The sequence below is a fragment of the Halichoeres trimaculatus genome, unplaced genomic scaffold (assembly GCF_033239565.1).
Source record: "Halichoeres trimaculatus isolate MK-OKI-2021-1 unplaced genomic scaffold, fHalTri1.1 fHalTri1_scaffold_19, whole genome shotgun sequence".
Classification (NCBI taxonomy): domain Eukaryota; kingdom Metazoa; phylum Chordata; class Actinopteri; order Labriformes; family Labridae; genus Halichoeres; species Halichoeres trimaculatus.
The window spans coordinates 26847071-26873911 of record NW_027437197.1 but is presented as its reverse complement, the minus strand read 5'-3'; the positions used below and the strand labels follow the sequence as shown (position 1 = coordinate 26873911).

Below are 26841 nucleotides of genomic sequence, written 5' to 3'. Positions count from 1 at the left end.
GAGGTCTTCAAGCCCTGGTTTTATAACATGCCACGCTTTATGCTGAACTCACCAACTCTGCACCATTATGATTCAATGATGGAATAACCTTTGTTGATGTACCCTGTCTACTCAGATTATACAATATGCACAGTTCAATAAAGTAGTCTATTTGTCTGTGAATCTGTGATTCTTGTTTGTGTCTTTTCATGGCCAGGAGGGAAGAAGTGTACAGCAAATCTAGCCCTAGAGGAATGGAGAGTCTGTAATGATCACCCTTGTACAGTGTTCTACTGGGAGGCCTCAGTCTGGGGCCCCTGTATGGAGGATTCTTCAGTGGATACCAATAGAACTAGCCTCAAGAATGGGAACCCTCCTTGTACTATGGGTGTCCAGTTGCGAGAAGTAAATTGCATGAAGATGAACATTGGAACTGTCCAAAATAAAAGGTAAGATCTCCTAACATACACAACCTGTACACCTATTTCCTGTCTATGTATATATACCATAGTTTTGTAATACTTACATTCATAAAGAGATCATGTAAAGCTATGTTGTGAAGCTATGTACACCTACATATTACTGCGTTATGTAGTTAGGACACAAAAAAAAGTAAATGTGTTCTGCTACAGAAAACTCCCCCATCAGATTACAGTTATATTTAGTAAAAAATGGGGTTATTTTGCAGGATTATAATTGTATTTTATTTTTCATTTATAATGGGAGAGACGGAGCGAGATGGGCGCACATGTGTCACACACATGACATGCGTGCACATCACTACCAGGCTACAGGGTACTCACAGCACTGTGACCTGGGAAACCTTACAGTTGTTAGCATGGCCTCTAGGGTGAAAAGTGTCTTTACAAGGTGTACATTTCACTTTGAGTTATGAGTGTCTCAAAATGTGGTTGCCCTGGAGTTGACCGCTGTGGTAGCCCAACCTGTGCTATTAACAAACTTTCTCGACATCACTGTCCAATAAAAAATGCTCACCTCCACTTCTGAAAACTGTGTCTTTCTACTCTATAGAACAGAGGTCTGCAACCTGCAGCTCTAGAGCCACATGCAGCTCTTTTACTCCCTTCGCAGTGGCTCTTTGTTGCTTTAAAAAGTATTATTGCAAATTTCTTGCAATAAAGCCTGCCACCACTCTCCTTCACCTTCTGCAACAGAGGTCGCCAACCTGTCGATCGCGATCGATGGACAATGGACTTCCAACCTGCGCATTGTAGACAAATGTGGTCTATGGCTGGAAAAGTTGCTTGTGGAAATCAAATCTGTGCTTCCTTTGATCATTTACCAGAGTTTAAGCGCTATCATGTGCCTCTGTGTTTTCTAAGCTGTAATGATTCACATCGTAACTTAAATATCCTGTGAGTCGTGGAGAAAACTTTCATTGTACACCATGTCCAGATTTTTAAGATTTAGAAGCACAAGCTGCCCCTGTCACTCTGTGTAGGTTAAATTTACTTTAACCTTCATCTTAATCAGTTTGTGGATACTGTAATGATGAGTGCCGTGCTCCAACACTTGTGTCTGTTTTGCATCTGCTGATTGTTAATCCCTCTCACGCTCATACAGGAGTCATCTTTCTGCTCTCTTTGGGACAGAAGTTTTAGTTTGTCTATCTTTCCTCTCATTCTTTAAAAATCAACAGATGAGTTTTCATCCAGATTTTGGTGATCAAACTGTTGTGACTGTTGTTACTGTGTGTCTCTGTGCAGGGCCACGTGCAGACTATCAGACTGGGGTGTCTCGATGAGGGCGGGTGGGGGGGCACACTTATAAATTGTCACCATTTATCTTATTTAACTTCACACCCTACTTTAAGAACTATGAATTGTACAATAAATTTTGTAGATATTAAATCCCAGTTTGTGGTTTTAGTACAAAAAATGTATTATACATAATGTATGCCAGCCAGTCAATTATTGTAAAGCAGCACTTTTAAGACAAAATTAATAACATACACCTTTGAATTACTACAAAAGGGACATTTAAAGCAGCAATAGCAAGAACATATTAAATGACAAAAATCCTGTATGTGCAACATTGCTTATTACTCAATTGATCCCCATATTAATTTGATAGACACACAGTCACATGCAGACAAATCAAAGAACAGGAGCCATCTCATTGTCAGCCACCCTACTGAGCGTCTCTGACTGGCTGTTTGTGGCTATGAGCCAGACTACAACACGTCTTAAAGTTCAATTTTTTTCATAACGTAAAAGTAAGGAGTTATAACAGCAGGTAAAAAAACAGCTTCTAACAATTCAATATGAGGGACTTGAGTATAATTCATACATCTAGGTTTTTTAAAACTGGAAATACATAATGTGTTTTCCATTTTTCCTCAGGCCTTCAATAGGGTAGATCTTGCATTCACGCCGGTTGGGTTTAGAGATCTTAGGCTCAAAAAGGTTGCTGACCACTGCATTACTACATCAACAGCCCACCAATTTTCCATGCACCTGTGGCTAACCTCAAGTTTTACATCCTTGGTAAAATAACTAAATGTACCAAAAAGACAAATCTGGAAGAAATTACAGATTTTATTTCTGTGTGGATAATTTTATTGAACTGCCAATGTGCTGGTGTAATAGGTGCTTGATATGTGGCAAGACAGCACACAGCAAGTATGATGAGTGGAGCGATGTCAATATTTGTTATCAACTTCAAGTATTCCTCAGTTTTTTTAAATTTATCAAATTTCTTTTTCAACATAATGCAATACTTTATTATTAAAATTGGCAAATTTTTCAAATTCAAATTTTTGGAAATTGTTGCAAGATATTTGATTTTCATTTGTTTAAATATTGCAAGTTTATTTTATATATATATATATATATATATATATATATATATATATATATATATATATATATATATATATATATATATATATATATATATATATATATTTATAATTTTTTTATAAACTTGCAAATATTTAAACAACCAATAAAAACAAGTGAACCCATTAGTTCCATTGCTATTATTTCAACCATAGTGAAGAAATAAAGTCCTTGAAAAAGATTTTACTGTTGCATTGTCTTGCAAAGAGAAAGAGGAATATAAATTGTGTGACTTTTATGTTGCCTCATTATGCTTTGGCATAATTTTCATCTCATTACTATGCATGCTGCCTTTCGGCTGACGCTTGAATGTGGAACCATGCTGTGTCTGTAGTCAGACCTTGGTGTGTTTGCAGGTGGTGGCGTGTGGGGTCCTTGCTTATAGAGGGAGTCAGCTTAGACCTCTTTTATTTTACACAACTTCAGCAACCCAGACCCATTTTGTATTGTTAGTTCACAGTCAACAGACTTAAGACTAAAGAAGTCACACAACTATTATCTATTTACATTTGAATATTATAGCAAAATGTGGTTTAAAAGCTCTTACAATTCTAGTGATGATGTCCTTGACATGTTAGTGTTCATTTAATCATCCTGCATCCAAGTATTCTAACAGTAGTCATTTAATTTGTCAGTTGACTAAAGTGAGAAACCCGACGGTTTACTTGAAATCCTTTCCTTATCAATACAGCATCTACATTGAAAGGTTCAAAAGGTACAAAACACAAAACCTTACACAAACAAGTAGCCCACAATACAGTACAGATGTTTTAAACCCCAAAACATAAAGAATCAGATTTTTTTTTAAAAAGAAAAGAAATATGTCACTGCTTCAATATTTGAACGACAATGTAATTGACAGAAGATCATTTATTTTAACTGACTCAATTTCTGGATCTCTACTCTCTGTTTCCCTAGCTTCTTCCCTTTGATTTCAGCACCACATCACTGACTTTCTCATAATTTCAGAATAAATAAGCAATATATCTTTATAAATTTGACATGATAACTCAAGCCCTCTGGAGTTCAATGATAGCATCTTCTCATCTGGAAGGGGTACATTCCACAGTTGCAGCTCTGCAGCACACCAAGCCTTTAATTTCAATAAATAAACATTACAAAGTGGATCGTCTTCTGGTGGCTCCAAAAGCACAACTGTGTCCCAGATACTGTGAGCAAATTCAAATACAGACAGCATAATGTTGTCAAATATTTTTAATCTGCACTGGAACCAAAATATGTACCTTTTAAGAAGCTACAGCTTTCAGTTGCAAGGACTGAGTCCGTCACAGTACCTCCTGGATCCCTCCATCACTGGCCTCCTTTTATTCAGATCAAATGCCAGCTCTTCTGCTGGAGTCAGATCCTGGCTGGGTTTTTATTTTTTTCTTGGAGTTGTACAGAAATTCAAATTCAGCAGTCATTAAATCTAACTCTTCATTTTAGGATTGTTTTTTCTGCTACACTAGAATAACTCACCACCAGCGGATTATTTTTATATTCAGTCTTTTTCTTTTCATTAGGGATGGCGGATGAAACAGAACACAAGATGGGAAAAATTGATTCAACAGATAGAGAAGGCACAGAGTAGTTATGTTCTTTGAACTTAATTATACTCCACATAACCTGAGTAACATGCACTTCTATGACTACATTTAGGGAAACAAAACAAATCAAAAAAATACTACCATTTATTTTTTTGATCTAAAGTCATGAGCTCTGCAACCTTTACCTATAAGTTTGACAGCTACTGAGGTGTACACTTCATATATATATATATATATATATATATATATATATATATATATATATATATATATATATATATAGACATAAGGGGCTCTAATTTCATGGCGAATCGCAGGGGGCCTGGCGCACACTGCGCAGTGTTAATTTCGTGATGCGCACCACCGTGTGCTGCCAATTTGACAATTTGGTAGACCGTCTGCAGAGATGGGTGTGACGGCGCGCCAGGGGGAGTTGACTGTGCGCCACGGGGAGGTGTCGGTAGATTCATATTGGCGCAGTGACAATTTCATGCCAAAAACAGTGCAGAAAGTGTGCTGAAAGCTCGCAAGCTCCAACCTGGTGCAAAGCGGAGCGCACCCTCCACAGCTGTAATTTGGTGACAGGCGCACATGTGCGCACATGTCATCAAAGCCTCAGAGGCAGGTTTCCAGAGTGTCAGGCACATTTTGATGCAGTAAACAATCACAGCAATCACTATTTAATATAACCAGCATATACATTTGTATCTATATTAACTGTCCCATCACATCTGATGTCAGATTAAAGCCGTTTGTCATAATGGAAAGTTAACCTGACGGCAGCTGGAAGTTTGATGCACATCTTACAATTAAACAATAAACAGCCTTTACATCTGATACTGAGTATATATCTGGTTCTCTCATTTCATTTAATTCAAAGAAAAGAGGGAGAGAAAAGATGAAGAAAAAAGAGACAAAATAAATGTGTCACTCAGGATTTACCCGTGATTTCCCATATTTCTCTGTTTTAGTCTTTATTTTTAACGTGATCTAAAAAGATGGAGTACATTATTGTAAGGAGGATGAGGTGGAGACACTGGGAGAGTATACAGTATGTCACCAAAGGTTCTGCTATTTGGTGATGACAAACCAGGAGTGCAGGTGGATCAAAAGTATTCTGAATGGATAAGCCAGCTGTGTAACTGTCTCTTCATTTTGTTCTCCTATTAATGACAAAGGAACAGATTAAATCTGTCCCGGGAGCTGGCCCATTCGGTGAAGCGCTTTGTGTCCTCCGATGTGCCCCGCTGTCCATTCTCCTGCTACAGGGACAGCGGCTCTGACTGTCTCCGCTATCGGGTACTGGGGATCAGTCAGACCAATCAGACGCTGCGCCTCAGCCGCAGCGCATTTAAAGGCGAGGAGAGGCGCTCATTTGATTGGTGAAAACAGCGCTCGGCTGTGTTAAACCCACTCACGGCTTTTCTCCTCCCTCTCTGCGCAGAGGGAGGCATGGAAGCGCTCCCCTGCGCCTCTCTGTGCTCCCCTGCGCCTTGACTGGGCCTCTCTTGGCACTGCAGGAAACTTGCAAAGTGGGCCGGTCACGCCCTGTCCATGCGGCAAAGGCAGGAGCCCCTGCGCTTGTGCCTGGTCTACGAAATTAAAGCCCAAGAAGTTCTTCCCCCAACCAATGTATTGTGACATAGTGGATCCAGTACGATTTCTGGTATGTGCAGAATATGAATCAATAGGTAATAATAAGATACAAAGGTCATTTCAGCTGCATCAAGACCTGAAAGGGTATGTTGCAAATTTGTAACAACAGGCATCAAGGGGTTAACTGCACCTCTTGCTTGCCTGACCACCATAGGGTTGTAGCCTTTAGCTGCTCCAACCCCCACCTCTGGAAGCCCCAGATGGGACATCTGTACCACTAACTTTTCTCCTGCTATTCAAATCCCCAAAAACATCTTTTTTAAATTTGCATGTTCACTCTGATCCCATCCACTAATCCTTTGTATGTATTGATTTTAAAAATTGTAAGTTTGTTAACCTACTGAGTTATTTTTGCACTGTAAGTTTTTTACTCAGTCTTGTAAGTTGACTTTGAGTTTTGAAAGGTGCCAATGGTTGAAATGTATTGTTATTATTATTAATGTTATTATTATCATTGCCGTCATTATTGTTATTATTATTACTATTATTATTATTATCACTATTAACAGACTTATTAGCATGAGTCTGCTGTCTCTCATACATGCGCTTTTTTTTTTATAAATTATTGCTTTAGCATTTATAGATGATTGGTGTTAATCATGAAACAGACAATTTATGCACTTCTCTTTGATTCTCTGTTTGTGGTGTAAAACGTGGGGGAGAAAACTGTAGATAACTGCATTGGTCCAGCATTTGTTTTGAATTACAGTACATACATAGAAGTGTGGGGTGATTTCAGGACAAGACAGGACAGTTGTGTCACTGCACTGGCCGTTAACTAGCACGATTATCCATATTTCTCTTGCACTGGCTTGAGGATGAGAACAATTTAGGACCATTGTTTGTCTGTATGTTTAGGTGTTCAGATACTGCTCGTCCAGAAACCATCCGGCCCTGTTTGCTTCCCTGCAAGAAAGACTGCATTGTAACACCCTTCAGTGAATGGACAGCCTGCCCATCAACCTGTATGCCAGGTAGCTCTCCTTGAATTTCTATAAAACAAGTTAAGTCATATGAGTCTAACAGCAACATAATCCTCTGGCACCCTGATGTTAAAGAAAACTGTCTCATATCAAAAAGAAGTGCATTTTAATGCATAATCAATGTACTTTGAATTGAAAAGGTGTTTTTTATACATATATATTTGTACTGCTAAAATACTTTGCATTCAAGATACAATCTTCTGTACTTCTGCTAAACAACAGTACATGTTGGGTGCTTGTGCCATAAACATTTCATTAATGTGTCAAAATGAAAGCATGCCAAGAGATTTTGTAACATTTAACCCAAAACACACCTATTTCACTCTTTAAGTACTATCCACACTAATTAAAAAGGTACTTTTTAAAATTTATCTTCTGTTAATGTTATATGAATATATGTAAACAATTCTGCTTCAACACACTCAAGTGAAAGAAAGCAGGTCTGTTATTAAGAAATGTGACGGTTGAGACTCTTTATACAACATATTTTTCATTTTGTTTGTTTTAACAAAGTCTATAAAATATTCTGGCTACACAAAGTATTCAAAGTAAAATTCATCTTTGTAATTCCTTGTCAGTATCATGGGTGAACCATCCAGATGAACAAAAATTATTTCAACTGTTCACCAATCTCGATGCAGTTTAATTTTAAAGATAGGCATACTGTCAGAGCAAATCTTAGATCACTGGTGAAACATCACAAAAGCAAGCAGAGCACTGTTATTGAGTGTGCAAACTGTCACAGGCTTTGCTAAAGCATTAACAGCTCATTCCTAGTGAGGAACGGCCTAGTGCAGGCCTGTTAGCAATGTTGAAAATTAAGGTCTAAAGGACAACCTCATATAGGCAAGTTGTTTTATGCCTTAACATTTTAGGAAATTTTAGTTTGTAGCAAGCAGGACCTGAAACAAATCCTTGCACTGGATGTCAAAAGTATAAATGTTGCTGCATTAACCAGGGATCATAGGACAACAATAAGAATCACATTATTTCTGAAAAACTGCACACAATACTGATAGTGTGTTTTATAAACACCACCCTACATAACTCTTGATAGGTCACAGTACTATCTATGAAATTAAAAAAGCACCTTGTCTCACATCATAAGCTATTTGAAGCTGTATATCCACCAAGCCAGGGGTTTTCAAAGTGTATGACAGTGAGCCTTCCTTTCCAGAACATGAAGTCACACCACAACCACAAAACATTTCAGTATTTTTTGGACAGTCAGTTCTTGTACATTCTTTCACATTTTAGTTAAAATAGGTAAGAAGTAGCTGCAAAGAATACAATTTTATTTAAAATGCATCAGTTTAAACTGAGTTCAATCACGGATAAGTTATGTACAGAGCTTTTTTTTTTTTTTTTTTTTTTTTACAGTGGCCGGTGGGTGTCAGATGATTTGCAAAAGTCACAACATGAATGCAAAGAACAAAAACAAAAATGCAAAACCCCAGCACAAATGCAAATGCCACAACACAATGAAAGTTAAGCCACAAGGGAAGTTAAAAGAGGTCAGTTATCCCGAGATGCAAAAGTAAGTAAATGATTTTCTTTTTTAAGTTTGTTTATGATAAATATACTGTAGCTTGGTAGGGGTCTCACCTTGTAATATCCTTCAAAGTTCTTATATTTATTTACCGGAAAAATTGTCATCTTATAATAGTAAGCTTTATGAATCAACAATGTTAGCATTAGAGCTGTATTTATCATAGATAAAGGTAAAAAAAAAAAACAATCATAAACTTAATTTCACAACTTTTTTTTGTGTGTTAGGATAACTGACCTCCTAACTATTATTGTGGCTGTACTTCTATTGTGTTGTGGCTTTTGCATTGGTGTTGTTGTTTTTGCAAATCGGCCAACTACACTTACCGGTAGATGACAAAGTCACAGTCAAAAATCCACACACTGTGGCCTTGGAGCACCCGGTCCAAGAAAAGCACAACTTTAAATATTTGTCACCATCATTGTGCAGAATACAAGGGATCTAGGGGGGTCTTAGACCCCTCAATTGACACAACAGACACCCTGAAAGCCTCAACTACAAACATTTTAGAGGGGGCACGAGTGTCATATTTGACAGTCAGCTTTTTTTTTTTCATACTTTTTGTGCTTACTACAGTACCCCATTGTACAGTAGGGTCCACACCATTTTTGTTGTTTTTTTGTAGTCACTTATTTCTTTTTTAACGTCTTTCCCCACAATTTTCCTGTCTAGAATCCCAACATTCAGTCTCCAGAGAGTATATCTAGGTCTGATATTAATATATTGATTATTAGATAGATTGCATTATGATCTTATATGTCTGCGGTCCCTATTTAGCAGTCCCTTACTCAGTGTCAATCCATGTTGTTGACTAAGAGTCTATTCTGGAGTGTATGTGATGAGTTGTTGAGTAGTGAGTAAATTCTTCCTCTTGTACACTAAGGCTCCTCCAGACATCAAACACCCCTGCTTCTTTAATTAATGTGTGAAGTTATTTTGTCTCAAAAGATTTCTGTCATTTTGATTGTTGTAAAGAATAATTAAGAATCATCTTTAAGATATTTTATCGCCATAACTATGACTTTGGGATCTAAGCTTGTGCTGGGGTGTTTCTGTTTGTAGATTAAGATGGGCTAACATTGCTAGCTTGACTTGCTTTGGTGTTGTTAGCTCTCACCCCCAAAGAGCCTTTTTCTTCATACTTTGGCATTTTTTCTTCTCCTTTGAGGCCTTTAAAGTTCTTCTCCCACTCATCTATAAGTGAACTGTCAAATGTTGCATTGTCCAGTTTTAGAGTGAGAAAACTGTTTAAAGTCTGGGAGAGCGGACTCACGTGCGTCTTACTACTTCATCAGCAAGCGCAATGTGATGTGTTTTAACACAAAGCCCATATACTTAATCTGGGCAGTTCTGCCTTCACATCCATACGTGGCATTAATCTTCATTTATGATGCAACTACAGTAACAGGGATGGATGATTGTAAATAATCATTTTTTTAGTTTATATTTTTTCTATATATTCTGTCTTTATAACTTTTTTGAAACTGCATAATATCCTAATAAACAAAAAAGTAAATGTAATAGTGATTGGTTATTGTTAGCAAATTTCGATGCCAGCGAATGGGGACCAGGGATTTTGTACTGTACTACACAAACTTACAGCTTCGATTAAAAGTTGAAGCTTTATCAAGTAACAAACAAAATTCTGTAAACCCCCTTAAGGTTCCCACTTTACTAGCTTTGAGTGAGGATAAGTCAAACCAGTGATTCTCACACTTTTTTTGCTTCACCCGCATTAGAGATGAAATTATTTTCAGGCCCTCCCACATTCACTGCTACCACCTTATTTAAAATAAATCCATTCTCAGGTAAATGCTTTGCTTGTAATCATGCAAAAACACATTCTTTTGAACTACTGTCAGTTTTTTCATGCAAAATTCTTTCTGAAAATTTAGGGGAATGTGACTTTTATACATATTCAAAAGATGAGCTGAAAAACATCATTTTAAGCAGATTTCCTCAAAATTGTCCCTTTTTTTCAAAAATGTTCTGTTATCAACTGTGGGCACAACTAACTGAGAAACTACAGAAATTGTCACCTCTTGCAGTAGCTCTGTCTGACAGAGGAATTATCTTATCTACGTACTCCTCCTGCCCATCATTATCCATACCAAGCTCTTTCAAGGCATTTTTTCCCTTTGTTTTTCATAATGGCAATAAAATAAATCATATTTACCTGCAAAGATGTTTAGTGCTCTCTTCTCCTACGGTCAGTCTGCCACTCTGCAGAAGAAGCAGCTGTGTCGCTCTCACTCAGGAAATCAGAGTCTGATATATGTGAACCTTATAGTTTTTATTTGATCTGTATGTGTGTAGACAGTCGGCTGATAGCTGTGGAGCTAGCTGCTGTCACACTGAGAACAGAATAAATAGCATGTTAACACATTCACATTTGTGCAGGAAAAACACTGGAAATGATTAAGATTTGGGGTTTGAATCATGAGGGTTTATTCTGTTAGCATTTAGCATCCAGCAACATTTAGCTGAAGTTCAAGTACCACAGGGTCTTGTTCACAAGTGAGGGGAAAATGGAGAAAGACAGATCAGGGCAGCATCCGCAGTAATGTGAACTCTTTACCTGGTTGTTGTAGTTTAGACATTCCACATTTACTGGCCAGCCTACGTTCTGACCCTCACCTATGGCCTTTACCTTCAGAGCATGGAAACGTTTTTTTAACCTGCTTTCGTTCCCTTGTTCGATTATGGTGAAGCTGCACCTTGGCCAAATTTTTACAGTCATTAGATGCTGTTGCAGGTTGTAGACGCTTCACTCATCGTGTGACTTGTACATGAACCCAAAGTGGCCATCTTTGAAGATGTACAGGCGTAAACACCGGTTGAAGCTGATTTAAAAAGCCCTTTTTGGTTTGATACCTTCTTCCCCATGTTCATATCTTCAGAGAACCAAAAGCCTCTATGCCTTATGTTCCTGTGAGGTCTCCCTCTAAAACTTGTGTTTGCACTGAGCTTGGAGTGTTTACTTTTGTTGCTCCCACCACATGGCACTTCCTTCAAAATGACTTGACAAAAACAGAACAATTTCACTGGAAGCCTTTGGCCTGATCCTAAGAAATCAAATAGGCGAGACAGTAAGACAGTGTCTGTTTTACCGATTTGAAATCTGTGAGAAAGATTCTGCACTCTATCTCTAAATAAATTTTCACATTGTAAACAATTGTTCTATATAACTTCTTGTTTGTAAATTTTCTCTTTGCCATGTACTGCATTTTTATGTGTGCTGCTTCCTTGCTAGCCAGGTCACCTTTGTAAAAGAGTTTCCTGATCTTAACCGGTTATTTACCTTGTTAAATAAAGGTTAAAAAATCAACAGAGGGAGATAATCTATCACAAATCAAATCATTTTCACCTATCCATCCATCTGTCCATCCATCAATCCATCCATCCATCCATCCATCCATCCATCTTCTGCCGCTTATCCGGGGTCAGGTCGTGGGGGCAGCAGCCTAAGCAGGGAAGCCCAGAATTCCTTCTCCCTCGCTACTTCATTCAGCTTTTCCCGGGGTATCCCCAGACGTAGTCTCCCCAGCGTGTCCAGGGTCTGCCTCGGGGTCTCCTCCCGGTGGAACATGCCCTAAACACCTCACCAGGGAGGCGTCCGAGAGGCATCCTCATCAGTACCTGGCCACCTTATCTGGCTTCTCTCAACACAGAGGAGCAGTGGCTCTTCTCTGAGTCCCTTCGGTATAGCTGAGCTTCTCACCCTATCTCTAAGGGAGAGCCCAGCCACCCTGCGGAGGAAGCTCATTTCGGCCGCTTGTACCCGCGAGCTTGTTCTTTTGGTCACTACCCAAAGCTCATGACCATAGGTGAGGGTGGGAACGAAGATCAACCGGTAAACAGAGAGCTTCGCCTTCTGGCTCAGCTCCCTCTTCACCACAACAGACCTGTGCAGAGTCCGCATTACTGCAGACGCTGCACTGATCCGCTTGCCGATCTCTCGCTCCATCCTTCCCTCACTCGTGAACAAAACCCAGAGATACTTAAACTCCTCCACCTGGGGCATGAGCTCCTCCCAGACCTGGAGAGGGCACTCCACCCTTTTCCGGTGAGGACCTTGGACTCAAATTTGGAGGTGCTGATTTTCATCCCAGCTGCTTCACACTCAGCTGTGAACCCATCCAGAAAGGGTTGAAGGTCACGGCTTGATGAAGCCAACAGGACCACATCATCTGCAAAAAGAAATGATCCAATCCTGAGGTCACCAAACCGGACCCCCTTGACACCCTGACTGCGCCTAGAAATTCTGTCCATAAAAGTTATGAACAGAATCGGTGACAAAGGGCAGCCCTGGCGGAGTCCAACCCTGACTGGAAACGAGTCCTGCTTACTGCCAGCATTTTCACCTATATGTTACCACAAATGAATAATAATAAATAAATATTAAAATAATATTATAATAAATAAATAAATAAATTAAAAACAAACCCCCAACAAAGTACAAAAATGACAAACAAATGCAAAATGATACTTCCTTGAAAATGTATTGTATTGTCAAGTATAAGTATTGTAAATTATTGTTTCCTGTGCCATTTTCATTCCTGGCACTGGTTTCAATATGAATATTGTTAGTTTCTTGGAAGTCAAAAACAGGCATATGTTATCAAAAGAACTGAGGTTGATCAGGTCATTTGATGATTTTATCTCTTGAATGCTCTTTTAAAAAATGAATCTTGACACAACTTTGAATCTAATTTGCCTCCTAACTTGACCTAATGACAAAGATTTTGTTTGTCCAACAGGAAACACAACTACCCCAACACAATCTCGATACAGGATCATCATTCAGAGGTCAGCGAATGGAGGTCAAGAATGTCCGGACACGCTGTATGAGGAGAGAGGGTGTGCCACGCAACCTTCATGTCCAATATATAGGTAAAAGCCTCTCTTATGTTTAACCAAACAGGTTTTCTTTTATCTGGGTAAAAGCACAGCATGAAGAAAGTGTGCACCAAATTCTTTCCTGAATTTCTGAGTTTTTATGACCCTTACAAGTGTTCACATGCAGCTTCCATTTTGAAAGTTCATTCTCCAACACTGGAGTGCAGGGTCTGAAGCAAAGAAGCCATTTCTTCAATTTTAAGGTTATTGAACAATCAGGAGCAGTTATTTTGAATTACCGCAGAATATCATCAAAGACTTCCCTGTGAGCTGTTGCTTGCTTATGTTATTGTCTGCTTAAGTAAGGAAAATGTTTGTAGCAAAAAAAAATGTCCCTCAGCTATTGTATCTCTAGAGATATACCTGTCTTTAGTTCAAAAGATTTTTCAAGCATTTAATACAATTATGCTCTCATTTTTGTGGGATAACAAAATAAGCAGAATGAGAAAAGCACTCCTTTGTGATCCTGACACAAATGGTCATCCGTGGCTCAGTTTGTTGTCACTCTGTGGAAGGCTTTGATCCTTCATCCTCCCAATGTCACATGTCAAAATTTTGTTTTGCTTCATTTTCCACCGCTTATCGGGGTATGGGTCGTGGGGGCAGCAGTGCCATCAGTGAAGACCAATGACCCCTGTCCCTGGCCACTTCAAATAGCTCCTCCGGGGGGGAAACCAAGGCGTTTCCAGTCCAGTTGAGATATATATAATTTCTTCAACGTGTCCTGGTTCTACCCCGGGGTCTCCTCCCAGTTGGACATACCCAAAACACCTCCTGAGGGAAGTGTCCAGGAGGCATCTTTATCAGATGCCCGAACCACTTCATCTGGCTCCTCTCGATGCAGAGGAGCAGGCTCTACTCTGAGCCTCTCCTGGATGTCCAAGCTGCAAACCCTATCTCTAAGGCTGAGCCCAGGCATCCTGTGGAGGAAACTCATTTCAGACACTTGTATAGCTGCCGATGCCGCCCCGATCCATCTGTCAATCTCTTGCTCCATTTTACCATCACTTGTGAAAAAGACCCCGAAAAACTTAAACTCCTCCACTTGGGGTAAAGACTCTCTCCCAACCTGGAGTGGGCAGTCCACCCTTTTCTGAGTGTTTGATGAGGCCAACAGGACCACATTATCCGCAAAAACAAAAAGCAGAGATGGGATCCTGAGACTTCCAAACTTGACTCCCTCCGCAACTTGACTGCGCCTGGAAATCCTGTCCATAAAAGTGATGAACAGAATCGGTGACAAAGAGCAGCCCTGGCAGAGTCCAACCCTGACTGGGAACGAGTTTGACTTACTGTTGGCAATACGGATTAAGCTCTTACTCTGGAAATAAAGAGACTGGACAGCCCATAACAACAGGCCATCAACTCAATATTCACGGAGCACACCCCATAAGATGCTTCGGGGGACACGGTTGAAAGCCTTCTCCAAGTCCACAAAGCACATGTGGACTGGTTGGGCGAACTCCCATACCCCCTCTAGCACCCTTGCAAGGGTATAGCGCTGGTCCAGTGTTCCACAACCAGGACGAAAAACCACATTACATGTCAAAGTATCCTTGGGAAAGACACTGAACCCAGCTGTCTTTAGGATTTAGGGAACTAAACCAGGTACCCTCTCACTGGGAGGTAGTAGCATTATCCACTGCACAAACATCCAGCATTTTTTTTTTTACTTAACATATGTAAAAAGAAATTTGCTTACCAGTGTGGTAGGTTGCTCAAGGAACATAGCACAGGTTTGGGGGGTTTAGCCAAGGGGCAGCATCCGGTTTAGAAAAATGAAGCCCATGTGTAAGTGCTTTAAGTTGCTTTCCATTAAGGATCTGCTTGAGGCTGGCTGCAGAAAGACTGGTCATGTACACACCTGGCCAAAAAAGCTGAGTTTTACAGCATTTAAAAACCTATTTACAGCCTGGTTAAAAATAGTGCTTGGGTCTGAAACACTGATTTCGCTATCAGCACACCTTTTAAGGGGTGTAATATTTTTCTAACCTGGCGGTTTAGAAGATATTAGTATTGTTTGATTGTCCAATCAGAGACACAGCTCAGCTCATGCGACTGATGGGCAGCCTATTGCTGTTAAAAAAAGGAAGCTCAAATCCTGCATCTTATCCAGTGTGGCTGTGTCGGGGATTGGCAATGGGCGATGTCCCAGAGACTACATCCAAATTTTATGCAATCTATGGGTTTAGCAGAGAATTGCAATGACCACTTCTTGCAGCATTTCAAAATATTTTTTTGTTTTCCTGTTAACCCAACTTCACACCCTCACTAAGTGTGAAGTTAAAAACAATAAGTACAACAAAACTCTTACATGAACCTTCAAATATACAAAGAGTAATTATAGTATGCTTGAGAGAATAGATTCATTTTGAGTTTGGCTTTGAAAGTAGAGACAGCAGAGAAATTTGTAATGAACCTGGTCTGCTTACTGTATTTTAAAGACTTTGATATAAGGAGTATATGGATGTGCTGTCTCTGAGTTTTTGGACCAAAAATGAATTATTCAGTCTTGTCTGTGCTGAGTTTTAAAAGGATTCTGAACATCTTGGAGTTGATATCTTCTATACAGTCCATACAATAGAACATCATATGGAAGTAAAATTCATACCTGTGTGTCATCAGCATACGAGAGAAAAAAGACAAGCTCTGCCAAAGTTTTGACCCGACAACGGGCATCATTGCCGCTGATCCATCTGTCACTGCTGCTGTTATAATCGACGCTAAGGACACTTACCCCATTGAACATCATCCCCGCGACCCTCTACAGACCCCTGCAGCTGGACTCTATCATCTCTATCACCACAGCCCTCCTCATGTGGAGGGCTGCGGTGACAAAAAGGTGACTTCTCAAAGTCCAATGACACAGAGACCAGCTTCCCAACTACAGGAGAACTACAACCACCACAAACCCCCGAGATGCCAGCCCTTCCAAACCCCCTCAACACCTATGCCGGATTTGATGAACTGAACACAGACACACCCTCAAAAACTCCCTGTGACCCCACTGACAGTGCTTTTCAGGTGACTCACACACAGGGCCTGAGGCTCTGAAGAGGGTGAACCCCCACAAGGCTGTAGGACCTGACGGAGTTCTACCCAAAGTTTTGAAGGCCTGTGGAGAACAACTAGCTGGAGTATATGCTGAAGTCTTTAACCTGTCATTAGCCCAGTCTGTTATCCCCCGCATCTTCAAATCCTCCACCATCATACCAGTCCCCAAGAGACTAGACACATCCACCCTAAACGACTTCAGGCCAGTGGCACTCACATCACTTGCCTTGAAGTGCCTGGGAAGACTGGTTCTCACACACATTAGGATGCTCTTCCTGGACTACAGTTCTGCCCTTAACACCATCTGACTGGGGAAGCTTATTAAGGAACTGGCAGATCTTGGTGTCCCAACTTCCACCTGCAACTGGATTCTGGACTCCCTGACAGAAAGACCATAGGTGGTGATAATGGGAGGACAGGTGTCGGCAGAGCTCACGGTCAGCACAGGATCTTCACAGGGCTGCTGCTTTAGCCCCAAAAGCTTCACCTTGTACACCAATGACTGTGTCTCACCCAGGATAACGCCTTCATCATCAAATACGCCAATGACACCACCATCCTGGGACTCTATAAAGAGGGGGATGAGTCTGGGTACAGGACCACAACAGACAAGACTCTTATCTACTAGGAGAAAAATCTCATCCTCAACACAGACAAAACTAAAGAAATAAATCTGGACTTCAGGAAGAAGCCCCCCCCCCCCCCCCCAGTCTTTCACCATCAAAGGGATTCAGGTGGAAAGGGGAGACAGTTACAGTTTCCTGGGACTGCAGGTTACATCTGACCTCAACTGGACTCACAACACCACAGCCACAGTGAAAAGAGCCAAACAAAGGCTCTACCTGATCAGGCTGCTCAGGAAGGCTGGACTGAGCCATCGCCCTCTTACCCAGGCCCACAGGGGACTGATAGAGAGCATCCACACCACAGGCATCACTGTCTGATATGGGAATACCACACAGACAAAGACAAAGGCTCTGCAAAGAGTCCTAAAGACTACAGAGACGGTCATTGAGATAGATCTTCCCTCCATTAACCCTGTGTATGTGCAGCACTGCAGGAAGAGATAAGAGAAAATCACCAGACCCACTCCACCCAGCTCACTCTCTGCTCAGACACAAACACTGCACATACAGCCTGAGACAATATAAGTGTAATACTCGATATTTTCTTTCTACCCTGTTTAAAGTGTTTTTTTTTTTTTTTTTTTTTTTTTTTTTTCTCGGTACGCTAGTGTTTTTTTTTGTATATTCTGTATTGAAACTGTTTCATGTTATTTATTTAAAGTGTTTATATCCTCTATTTTAAAACTTGATATATTCCCTATTTAAATCTTTTCTATGTATCTTTAGATCCTTTGTATCTTTTGTCTTTGATTCTGAGAGCACCCTGCACAAGATTTCCAATGTGCCTGGACTGTCTGTCCATCTACAAATGGCAAATAAAAAACCTTGAATCCTTAAATCCTCACTCTCCTCCTTGACCCTCTGGACTTGAGTAAGGTTCAATAATCTTGCATCTGTAAATAGCGAGGTCAATGCCCCAGAAACTTCAGGGTGGGTTTAGGTTGGTTAGTTAGGTGGGTTGGTTTGTGTCATTTATTCTCAGTTATCTTAGTTTTATTACGAACATTTATACTACAGATAGGATGATAACCATCCACCGAGGATAAGTCTGGGAGAATACTGCCGTGTGCAGACAGTTTGAAACACAGGGAAAAGAAAGTAACATACACTTAAAATAATACACCACACAACTAAGGAAAAGCACATCCACAAAACCAGTGTACAGTGAGTGAACTCCCCGTATACTAATCACACCAAGAGATTGAGACCACCCCAGCAATAGCACTAGAAACAGAAGAAGACAAGGTTAGAAAACACTAAACTAGATAAGAACAATGAACGCTAAACAGTGAAAAAATAATAAAATGCTCAAAAACAAACCCTACCCCAAAACAGCTAAATAAACCACTAAGATAAACTCTAACATAAACAGCAATCATTCAGTTTTTTTTGTAAATTACATTTCATGCAACTTATAATGCAAGTAACATACCTTTTTGCCAGTGAACAATGTTTTTTTTTATTTTTTTTATTCACATTTCCTCCAACCTAAAAATGACAAACCCACAAATTATTATTATTTTAAATACAATTACCCTGGGGTCTATTAAACCCCTACCATACCAAATTAAAATCTATACAATAATGATTAAAAAAAACCCTGAAGAACTGGCTTATCAGAGTCACCAAGAGTCTTGAGAGGCGCTGCCACGTGGAGGCAGCGCTTGTGAGGAGCTGCAGCATCAGCTGCTGTCTATTAGTCTCTGATGAGCTCCTCCAAGCTTCTTTAACTTTAACCTTCTTTTGATTTATATGGCACTTTTGCTGCAATTTAGCAACACAAAGTGCCTCACAGAGGATAAAACAAAACAAAAAACAAAACAAAGCCAAACAGAAAAAAGAAGCAAGAAAAGAAAGAAAGAAAGAAAGAAAGAAAGAAAGAAAGAAAGAAAGAAAGGAATATCACAGTGTTTCCCAATCCTGGTCCTGAGGCCTATAGCACGAAGCGCGGTCAACTTATCCGCGGTAACTCACATCTATCCAGGATTGAGTCACCGTAACAATGGCAATCAGGATAATTGATAGCACGACGTGAGTTATCAACACGGTAACTCAGCCCAGGATTGTCTCCAAAAGAGCCGTGAATGTGCACGTAAAAGAGGAGGGCTCAGAGGCAGCTGACCAATCACAATCATGAGCGACTAAGAAAGCTCCATACTTCATCGCTGAAGAGCAGCGGCTGATAATGCAGCAATACAAGGAGGAGAGAAGCAATAACTCGGTAAGGGGGGACACGGTAGCAGCAGCCAACCGCAGGCAAAATGCATGGCAACGCTCCCCCTAAAATGTTCCCAAAAAAGTGGTGATATGTTCTGCTGCTCTCTTCGTAAAGCTTTTCTTACAACTTGTGCGCCTCTGTCCACCGGGTTCGGGAGAAAAGGGCAGGCCATTGTTTCTGAGAAGCTGATTGGCCAGTGGGAGGGGCTTTTTATAGGATCAGATTCAACCTCCAACTTATCCTGCTTCAGAGCAGGATAGCCGTTCAGAGTAGGTCACCATGGTGGTCTACTCTGATAAAAAAGGAACCGGCTTCGTGCTATCGGTAATCAAGAGTTAACCCTGAAGTTATCTTGCTAAGACACTAATCCTGCTTTGTGATATAGGCCTCTGGAGGACCCCCTGCCCTGCATGTTTTAGATGTTACCCCACTCCAACATACCTGAGTCACATGAATGGCTCGTTATCAGGCTTAAGCAGAGCTTGATGACGAGCTGATCATTTGAATCAGGTGTGTTGGAGTCGGGAACTTAAAAAACATGCAGCGCAGGGGGTCCCCAGGACCAGGATTGGGTAACACTGGAATACCATAAAAACCCCAAACCTCCCACCCCCACAAATATACCGCACACACAAACATACACACACCCTCACATATACACAGGCTATTGATGAGGAGACATGGCTGGGCACCAAAGTTTGAGGTGAGGAAAAAGCTACCTTTAGGGGCCACAGTAATGTTTTTAGCATTTTTGTGATGCTTAAAACATTACTGTATGTATGTTCATCTTCAACAAAAAGACATGGTTTGAGAAGACACTTTGTGTGTTGACATTGTCAGTTTCAGTTTAAAGCACTGTATATTCGCCACATTAAAACACAGTGTTTGTAACTATATGAAATAAGTAATGTTTCAAATAGGGCTGTCATGTTATCGCGTTAATTAGATTAATCAATTACACCGCAAATTAACCCGTTATAAAAATTAACGCAGATTAATCTGGATCCCAAAGCGGCGAAGACGCACTTATTTCCAAATGTCCAGCATTTACAAACCGTTTGTCCTACATGGAAAAAGTGGTGTTCTCGTCAGATTTTCAAATTTCCGACGGTCCCTGAATGTATCACACCTGACGTCAGCAACATGCTTTGAATCTGAGGGAAGAGAGAGCGCTGTTAAGGGGACTGCCGTCCACATCTCGTTTATTCACACGTCCTTTTTGAAAATCTGCAGAAAATCAACCGTTTGCTCTGGCTCAATTCTGTAAAAAACAGATAATTCTACACTCTTTACTACATTAAACAAGATCTGAATGATCGATATATATCCTGTATTTAAATCTAAAGAATTCTTTGAAAATTTCCTTCCATCTTCCTGGTGTCATGTTTCAGCTTGGGGCTGCTCTGCACCAATGAGCAACAGTTTGTGTGTTCAGAGCATGTAAAACTGAAAATACTTCACTCTTCTTTGATCCAAGACTTGAATTAAGTGTTTTGTACATAGTTCCTCACAGTTTTTAGCCTTTAGCCCTGGTTTTCCTGACCTCATAGAAGTGTAGAAGTTCATATTGCTGTGAAAATTGAGTCCACATCAATTAAAAATGTGAACAGAAGCAGAAACCGTCCTAAAAATCAAATCAGCTTATCTTAGGTGCAGGACTGTGTAGATTTTGTAAAGATAGAACCATAACACTTTTTTCATTTGTTCCTTATGCATCAGGGTACCTAAAAATGTGTAAATATATTCCTACCTTATTTTTAAATGTTTTTTTAATGTCTTTTAATGTAATTTTAATGTCCTGGAATTCAAATTCTTTATTTTGGGACCTTAAGCAGATATGAGATTAAAATGCGATTAATTAGATTAATTAATTACAAATCCTGTAATTAATTAGATTAATTTTTTTAATCACCTGACAGCACTAGTTTCAAATCATTTAGGTTTAGAAAAATGAATGTATTGTAAATTTTCCTAGAAGGGCATGAATTAACAACAAGTTGTAGTATTTTGCTCCAATTCACAGTAAAAATATGCAAATGTACCTCTTAAGAAAAAGTGTTAATAAGCAGTTATAAACAGTGAATTCTTTCAACAGTATTTTCCTAACAGCTTTTTGCTGGATTTATAAAAACAGTAGCAAGCTGTAAATTTCAGCAACAGCATCATACTGTTAACTTTACAGTAACTCCCAGGCAACCGAACTGCCAGTTGTTTAAATTTTGAGTGTACGTTAAACTTGAAATGTAAAAGCACCTTGAGAGGGCAGAAGATTAGGGTCATTGGATTGGGCTTCCATTACTGCCGCAAGAACTAGAAGGATAAAACTGGGCAAACTTTATATACTTTCATCAGCAACAATACACCTTTCCATGCATTTTTTTATGTGTTTAGGTGGAAGAAACAGAAATGGGATGGCTGTATGCTGGTTCCAGATTCAGTTCAGCATGGATCATCTCGAACAGGAGAAGCCTGTGGAGAAGGCTTAGAAACAAGACGTAAGTGTTGTTTTTTCTGTCTCTTCTTCATTCCATCAGTCAATCCATTAATTAACTAACCAACCAATAACCAATCAGTAATTTGATCATTTTATATTTATTACCTAAACACACACACAAATCATTTCATGATACTTAAGAAAGAGAAAGAAGACCTGTTGTTTATTAAAACTCACCACTCACTGACGTTAGTGAGAAATTGGTATAAGAGTGAAGGTAAATCTTCTCAACAGACAAATCTAAATTAAAGCCATATTCACTGGTTTAACAACCAGTGCTCCAACTGCTTGGGGCTCCAACTGGGTGGGACACCGGCTGTATAGAGGGATTGCTTGTTTATCAACAGCGCCGGATTTCCCTGCAACCTGGGTGCAGAAACACTGCAGGGTATAATGGTTTTTCAACTGATGTGGAAGAGTTTACCACCAAAAAATGCGTTTTAAATTAAATATCATCCCCTTTACGGATGGGAAACGGCTCCCAGTTTTGTGAAATAGCAGTGAGTGGACAGAAGAGATCAGCAAGTGGACAGATATTAGGTGGACCAACGTTTTTAGTGGAGAAATCCGGCATGTACCCAGAGAGAGGGTTGCTCCCGTATCCACCCTAAAAGATATGGGCAGATGGTCTTCCTCTGCTTTTGAAAGAGAGTCTGGGATTGCTGGTGTGGTAGTTTTGGTGGTTTCATTTTTGCTGCTGTGCTCCCTGCCATGATGACTCGTGATGGGCAGATGTGTGCTCTTCCTGTCTCAGGCTTTCCACGCAAGCACCTGAAAGAGCAGGGAGTCCCAGAACAGAACTATTCCACCAAATGAAACTGTGCAAGTTAATAAAGATTATTTTGACAAAGTGGTCCTGACCGAAATAACTTTCACCCCATGAAAAAGGTACTTCACTACTTTTCGGTTGGCGTAATACTTATTGTTGCCAAAGAAGAGACACAGAATTCCTTTTGGGTGCAAGCTGTCGGTTTTGAGTTCTTCTACATGACACTTCCGATCTGAGACCTGCCCAACTTCAGTCAGGTAGCAAACACATCTACGCTTGTAGATTGAGCTATGTTGTTATCTGTTATAATTGATGTGATATTCTTTCTTTCCCCTGTGCAGGAATCAGCTGTGTGAAGGAGAATGGTGAGTCTGCCAACATGACAGAATGTCTGCAATGGGCTGGCCCCATGCCCCAACAAATTAAAGCCTGCCGAGTGCCTTGCAGGGAAGACTGCACCCTTACTGCATGGTCCAAGTTCACTGAATGCTCTGGATGTGGCAGTTCTCGCACCTACACACGCTCACTTATAGGTAAAGACTATGATATATAAGTAATTTCAATGCTCTTTAGTATGCTTATGAAATCTGACGCTAGACATAGGTTTCTGCTTTAACCTTTCTAATACCTCATCTTTCTTTCTAATGATGACTGGAACCATTGAAGAAAGAGAAACCTTTTAATCCTAATTCCAAAAGAGACTCAGTTTTATTCTCAATCTCAGTGTATTGTTCTGCCTGAAAACTCTGTGCTTTGAAATGTTACAGCCAAGTAAAATATCATTATTATATTTGGTCAAGCTGTTTTTGCACACTTCCTGTGGTGTTGTGTCAGGTCTCAAGTGGGTCTCTCACAGCCTGCTCTACCTTTTTTCATGTTCATAGCAAAATATGTGTCACATGCTGTCAACTGTTCAATGGAACAGTTCAAATCAATGGATGTGTAATCAGACATCACAGGTTCTCAGTTAAACTCAAAAAACGCATGCAAAGAGATACTAAGTGGATCATTAGTCTTTCTTAACCTTTATTTAACCAGGTAAAAGACCCATTGAGGTCAAGACCTCTTTTACAAGGGCGACCTAGTCGTCTGTAATACCACTGAGAGAGCTGGAATCTACTGGCGCCGGTCCTCCCTTCCACCAGGGCTTAAGAGCCGGTGCTGCTGATGACCAACTAGCTGCTGGTCTGGAGTGCAGCCGCCCTGGATGGGCACAGTAGGAGTCATCAATAAGGGAATCACCCAACATAAACTTACAGGACATACATGACCTCTCTTCAGGACCATAACCCTCCTTGTCCATGAGGTATTGAAACCCCCTCCCTCATAGTCTGACGTCCAGAACACGGGACACAGAGAAGCCAGATGGTCATCGATGATCCTGGGTGGAGGGGGAACAGCCAGAGGGCTCAGATCACTTCAGGAGACAGGCTTGAGGAGGGAGACGTGAAAACTGGGGTGATCTTGAGGGCAGCCAGCAGCTTTAGGTTTGACAGAGGAGGGGTTGATGATTTTGAGAACAGAGAAGGGTCTGATGTAGAGTGGTTTGAGCCTACGTGACTCCACTGAGGGAGGGAGGTCCTGTGAGGAGAGCCAAACCTGTTGACTCCGCTGGTAGTAGGGAGCTGGTGAGCATTGAAGGTAAGCCAACTGCTTGGTCTGGCTGAGCGAGTGAAGAAGGGCAGCATCCCTTCAAATAGCCTTTACTTGCTGGAGGTGCTTCCTCACCGAGGGAACAGCCACAGCTTGCTCTTTGTCGGGAGGTTGGAATCCGTTTTATGCCATGAAAGGTGACATATCCCATATAATACGCCTGGTAGATTTTGTTTAAAGAATGAGTGCATTTCAAATCATGCCACTAAATTGCATTTGCCAGTACAATATTTAGTTAAATAAATAAATGCCACAATAATTTCACGAGTTTGGCAATTCCTACATTTTGAATTATTTACTCAACATTTAAAGAAATTGAACAGGTTGTAAATTATGATGGATATATTAATAGATTAAATGTTATTTTTCTATTCATCTTTTATAATATATATATCTTAACTTACCATGACTGTTTTAATGCAATCGTTCTGTGTAATTTAATGACACCTGGTGTTTGTAATCCACTTTAAATGATCAATTCTTTAGGGAACCTTACCTGAATTAATCTAGGCTTTTTTGCCTATGTGAGATTATCTCCTTGACACACGTACTTTTACTCTAAACAAAGTCATGCAGTTATTTATTGAAGCATGTATTTATTTTGTTACTTATTTCATAACCATATCCATTAATTTGAACAACAGCAAGAGTGCATAGCAACTCTTACAGCTCCACATTTTCTCCCTATGTACCTGAATAGTGTCTGCCTGCAGCACTCAAGGTCTCAGGCCATGTCCACACGTAGACAGGTATGTGTTATGACTCCTCAGAGTCAGTTGTAATTGAACCCAAAAGCAGACAGAAGCAGAGAAGCAGTTTTGAGGTTATTTATTGAACACACGTGAGGGAAGCTATCCAGGATCCAGGGGGGTGAGAGTGTTCCGTGAGAGTCCAAGAAGGTGAGTGAATCCCAGAGGTGACAGTGTCCGGTGGTGCTGGTGAGAGCTGGTGTGAGCGTGGCAGTGTGGTTGAGACCGGGCGGCTTGTAGGAGGCTCGTGGAGGCACTGGAGGAAAAACAAGGAGAATAAAGGTAAGTTCTTGACAACTTTCAAAAGCTCAAACTTGAAATCTCAAATACTTAAGTACACAGCCGATGTACCGCGCGTAGTGCTGGAATACTCTGGCGGCGAACTCCTCACTCCACAGAGCTTAAGAGCAGTCCCACTGATGAGTGTGATGAGTGTCAGGTGCGCAGGTGAATCAGCCACAGGTGCAGGGGAGAGAGAGGGCAAGCAGAGCACTGCCTCTGCTCTGCAGGGGAGACTGGAGGAAGCTCCAACAAAGCACAGAGATCACCACAGTACCCCCCCCCTCAATGGACGCCTCCTGGCGTCCTACCAGGCTTGTCTGGGTGGGCCACATAAAAGTCCTCAATTAATGAATTGTCCAGAATGAGCTTATGTGATATCCATGATCTCTCCTCTGGACTGTAACCCTCCCAATCCACCAGGTATTGGAAACCCCGTCCACGGGGCCTGACGTCCAAGATCTTGGATACTGTGAAGGCCGGGTGGTTGTCAATGACCCGGGGGGGTGGTGGGGGAATGGCCGGAGGGCTCAGGTCACTAGAGGAGACGGGCTTGAGGAGGGACACATGGAAAGTGGGGTGGATCCTGAGAGAGTCAGGTAACTTGAGCTGCACAGAGGAAGGGTTGATGATTTTTACGACAGGGAATGGTCCAATAAAACGTGGAGTGAACTTACGTGACTCGGTCTGGAGGGGGAGGTCACGGGAGGAGAGCCACACCATCTGTCCGATCTTGTACTCAGGAGCTGGGGAGCGACGAAGGTCAGCCAACCGTTTATTTTTCTCAGCAGAGCGAGTGAGAGCAGCTCTGGCATTACTCCAGACCTCTTTGACCCGTCTCAGGTGCTCCCTCACCGATGGGACTGCCACAGTTGTCTCCTGGTCTGCAAACAGGGAGGGTTGGTAACCATAACACACCATGAAGGGAGACATACCTGTGGCAGAACTGGTGAGGGAGTTGTGGGCATATTCCACCCAGGGAAGGAAGGCACTCCAAGAGGCGGGATGGTGTGCTGCGACACACCGAAGAGCTGACTCCAGATCTTGATTTGCCCGCTCTGTCTGGCCGTTGGTCTGGGGGTGATATCCAGATGACAGACTTGCCGCTGCGCCCACCGCCTTGCAAAACTCCTTCCACACTTGCGAGGAGAACTGGGGACCTCTGTCTGAAACAATGTCACTGGGGATGCCATGCAACTTGAACACGTGACAAACAACCAGATTAGCAGTCTCAAGGGCAGAGGGCAACTTAGGGAGGGATACATAATGAACTGCCTTAGAAAAACGATCAATGATAGTCATGATAACTGTGTTACCTTGGGACGGAGGGAGTCCAGTGACAAAGTCCATGGCGATATGAGACCAGGGGCGGTTGGGAATGGGCAAGGGACGCAGCAGACCAGCTGGACGTTGGTGTGAGGCCTTGCCTCGGGCACAGACAGAGCAGGCTAGTACAAACTCTCGGGTGTCTTTAGCCATGCTAGGCCACCAGAAGTGCTGTTGGAGGAACTGCAGGGTCCTAGAA

The 26841-nt window shown here is 41.2% G+C and overlaps 1 protein-coding gene across 1 annotated transcript in view; it reads left to right on the top strand.

Moving 5' to 3' along the window:
* The window catches only part of thsd7ba (thrombospondin, type I, domain containing 7Ba), a 170961-nt gene that overhangs the window by 53179 nt on the left and 90941 nt on the right, over nucleotides 1-26841 (top strand). Inside the window, exons 11-15 of the mRNA XM_074694424.1 lie at nucleotides 197-428; nucleotides 6902-7017; nucleotides 13336-13468; nucleotides 21764-21867; nucleotides 22977-23168. Coding sequence (XP_074550525.1) covers nucleotides 197-428; nucleotides 6902-7017; nucleotides 13336-13468; nucleotides 21764-21867; nucleotides 22977-23168 — 777 coding nt within the window. The remainder of the gene's footprint in view (nucleotides 1-196; nucleotides 429-6901; nucleotides 7018-13335; nucleotides 13469-21763; nucleotides 21868-22976; nucleotides 23169-26841) is intronic.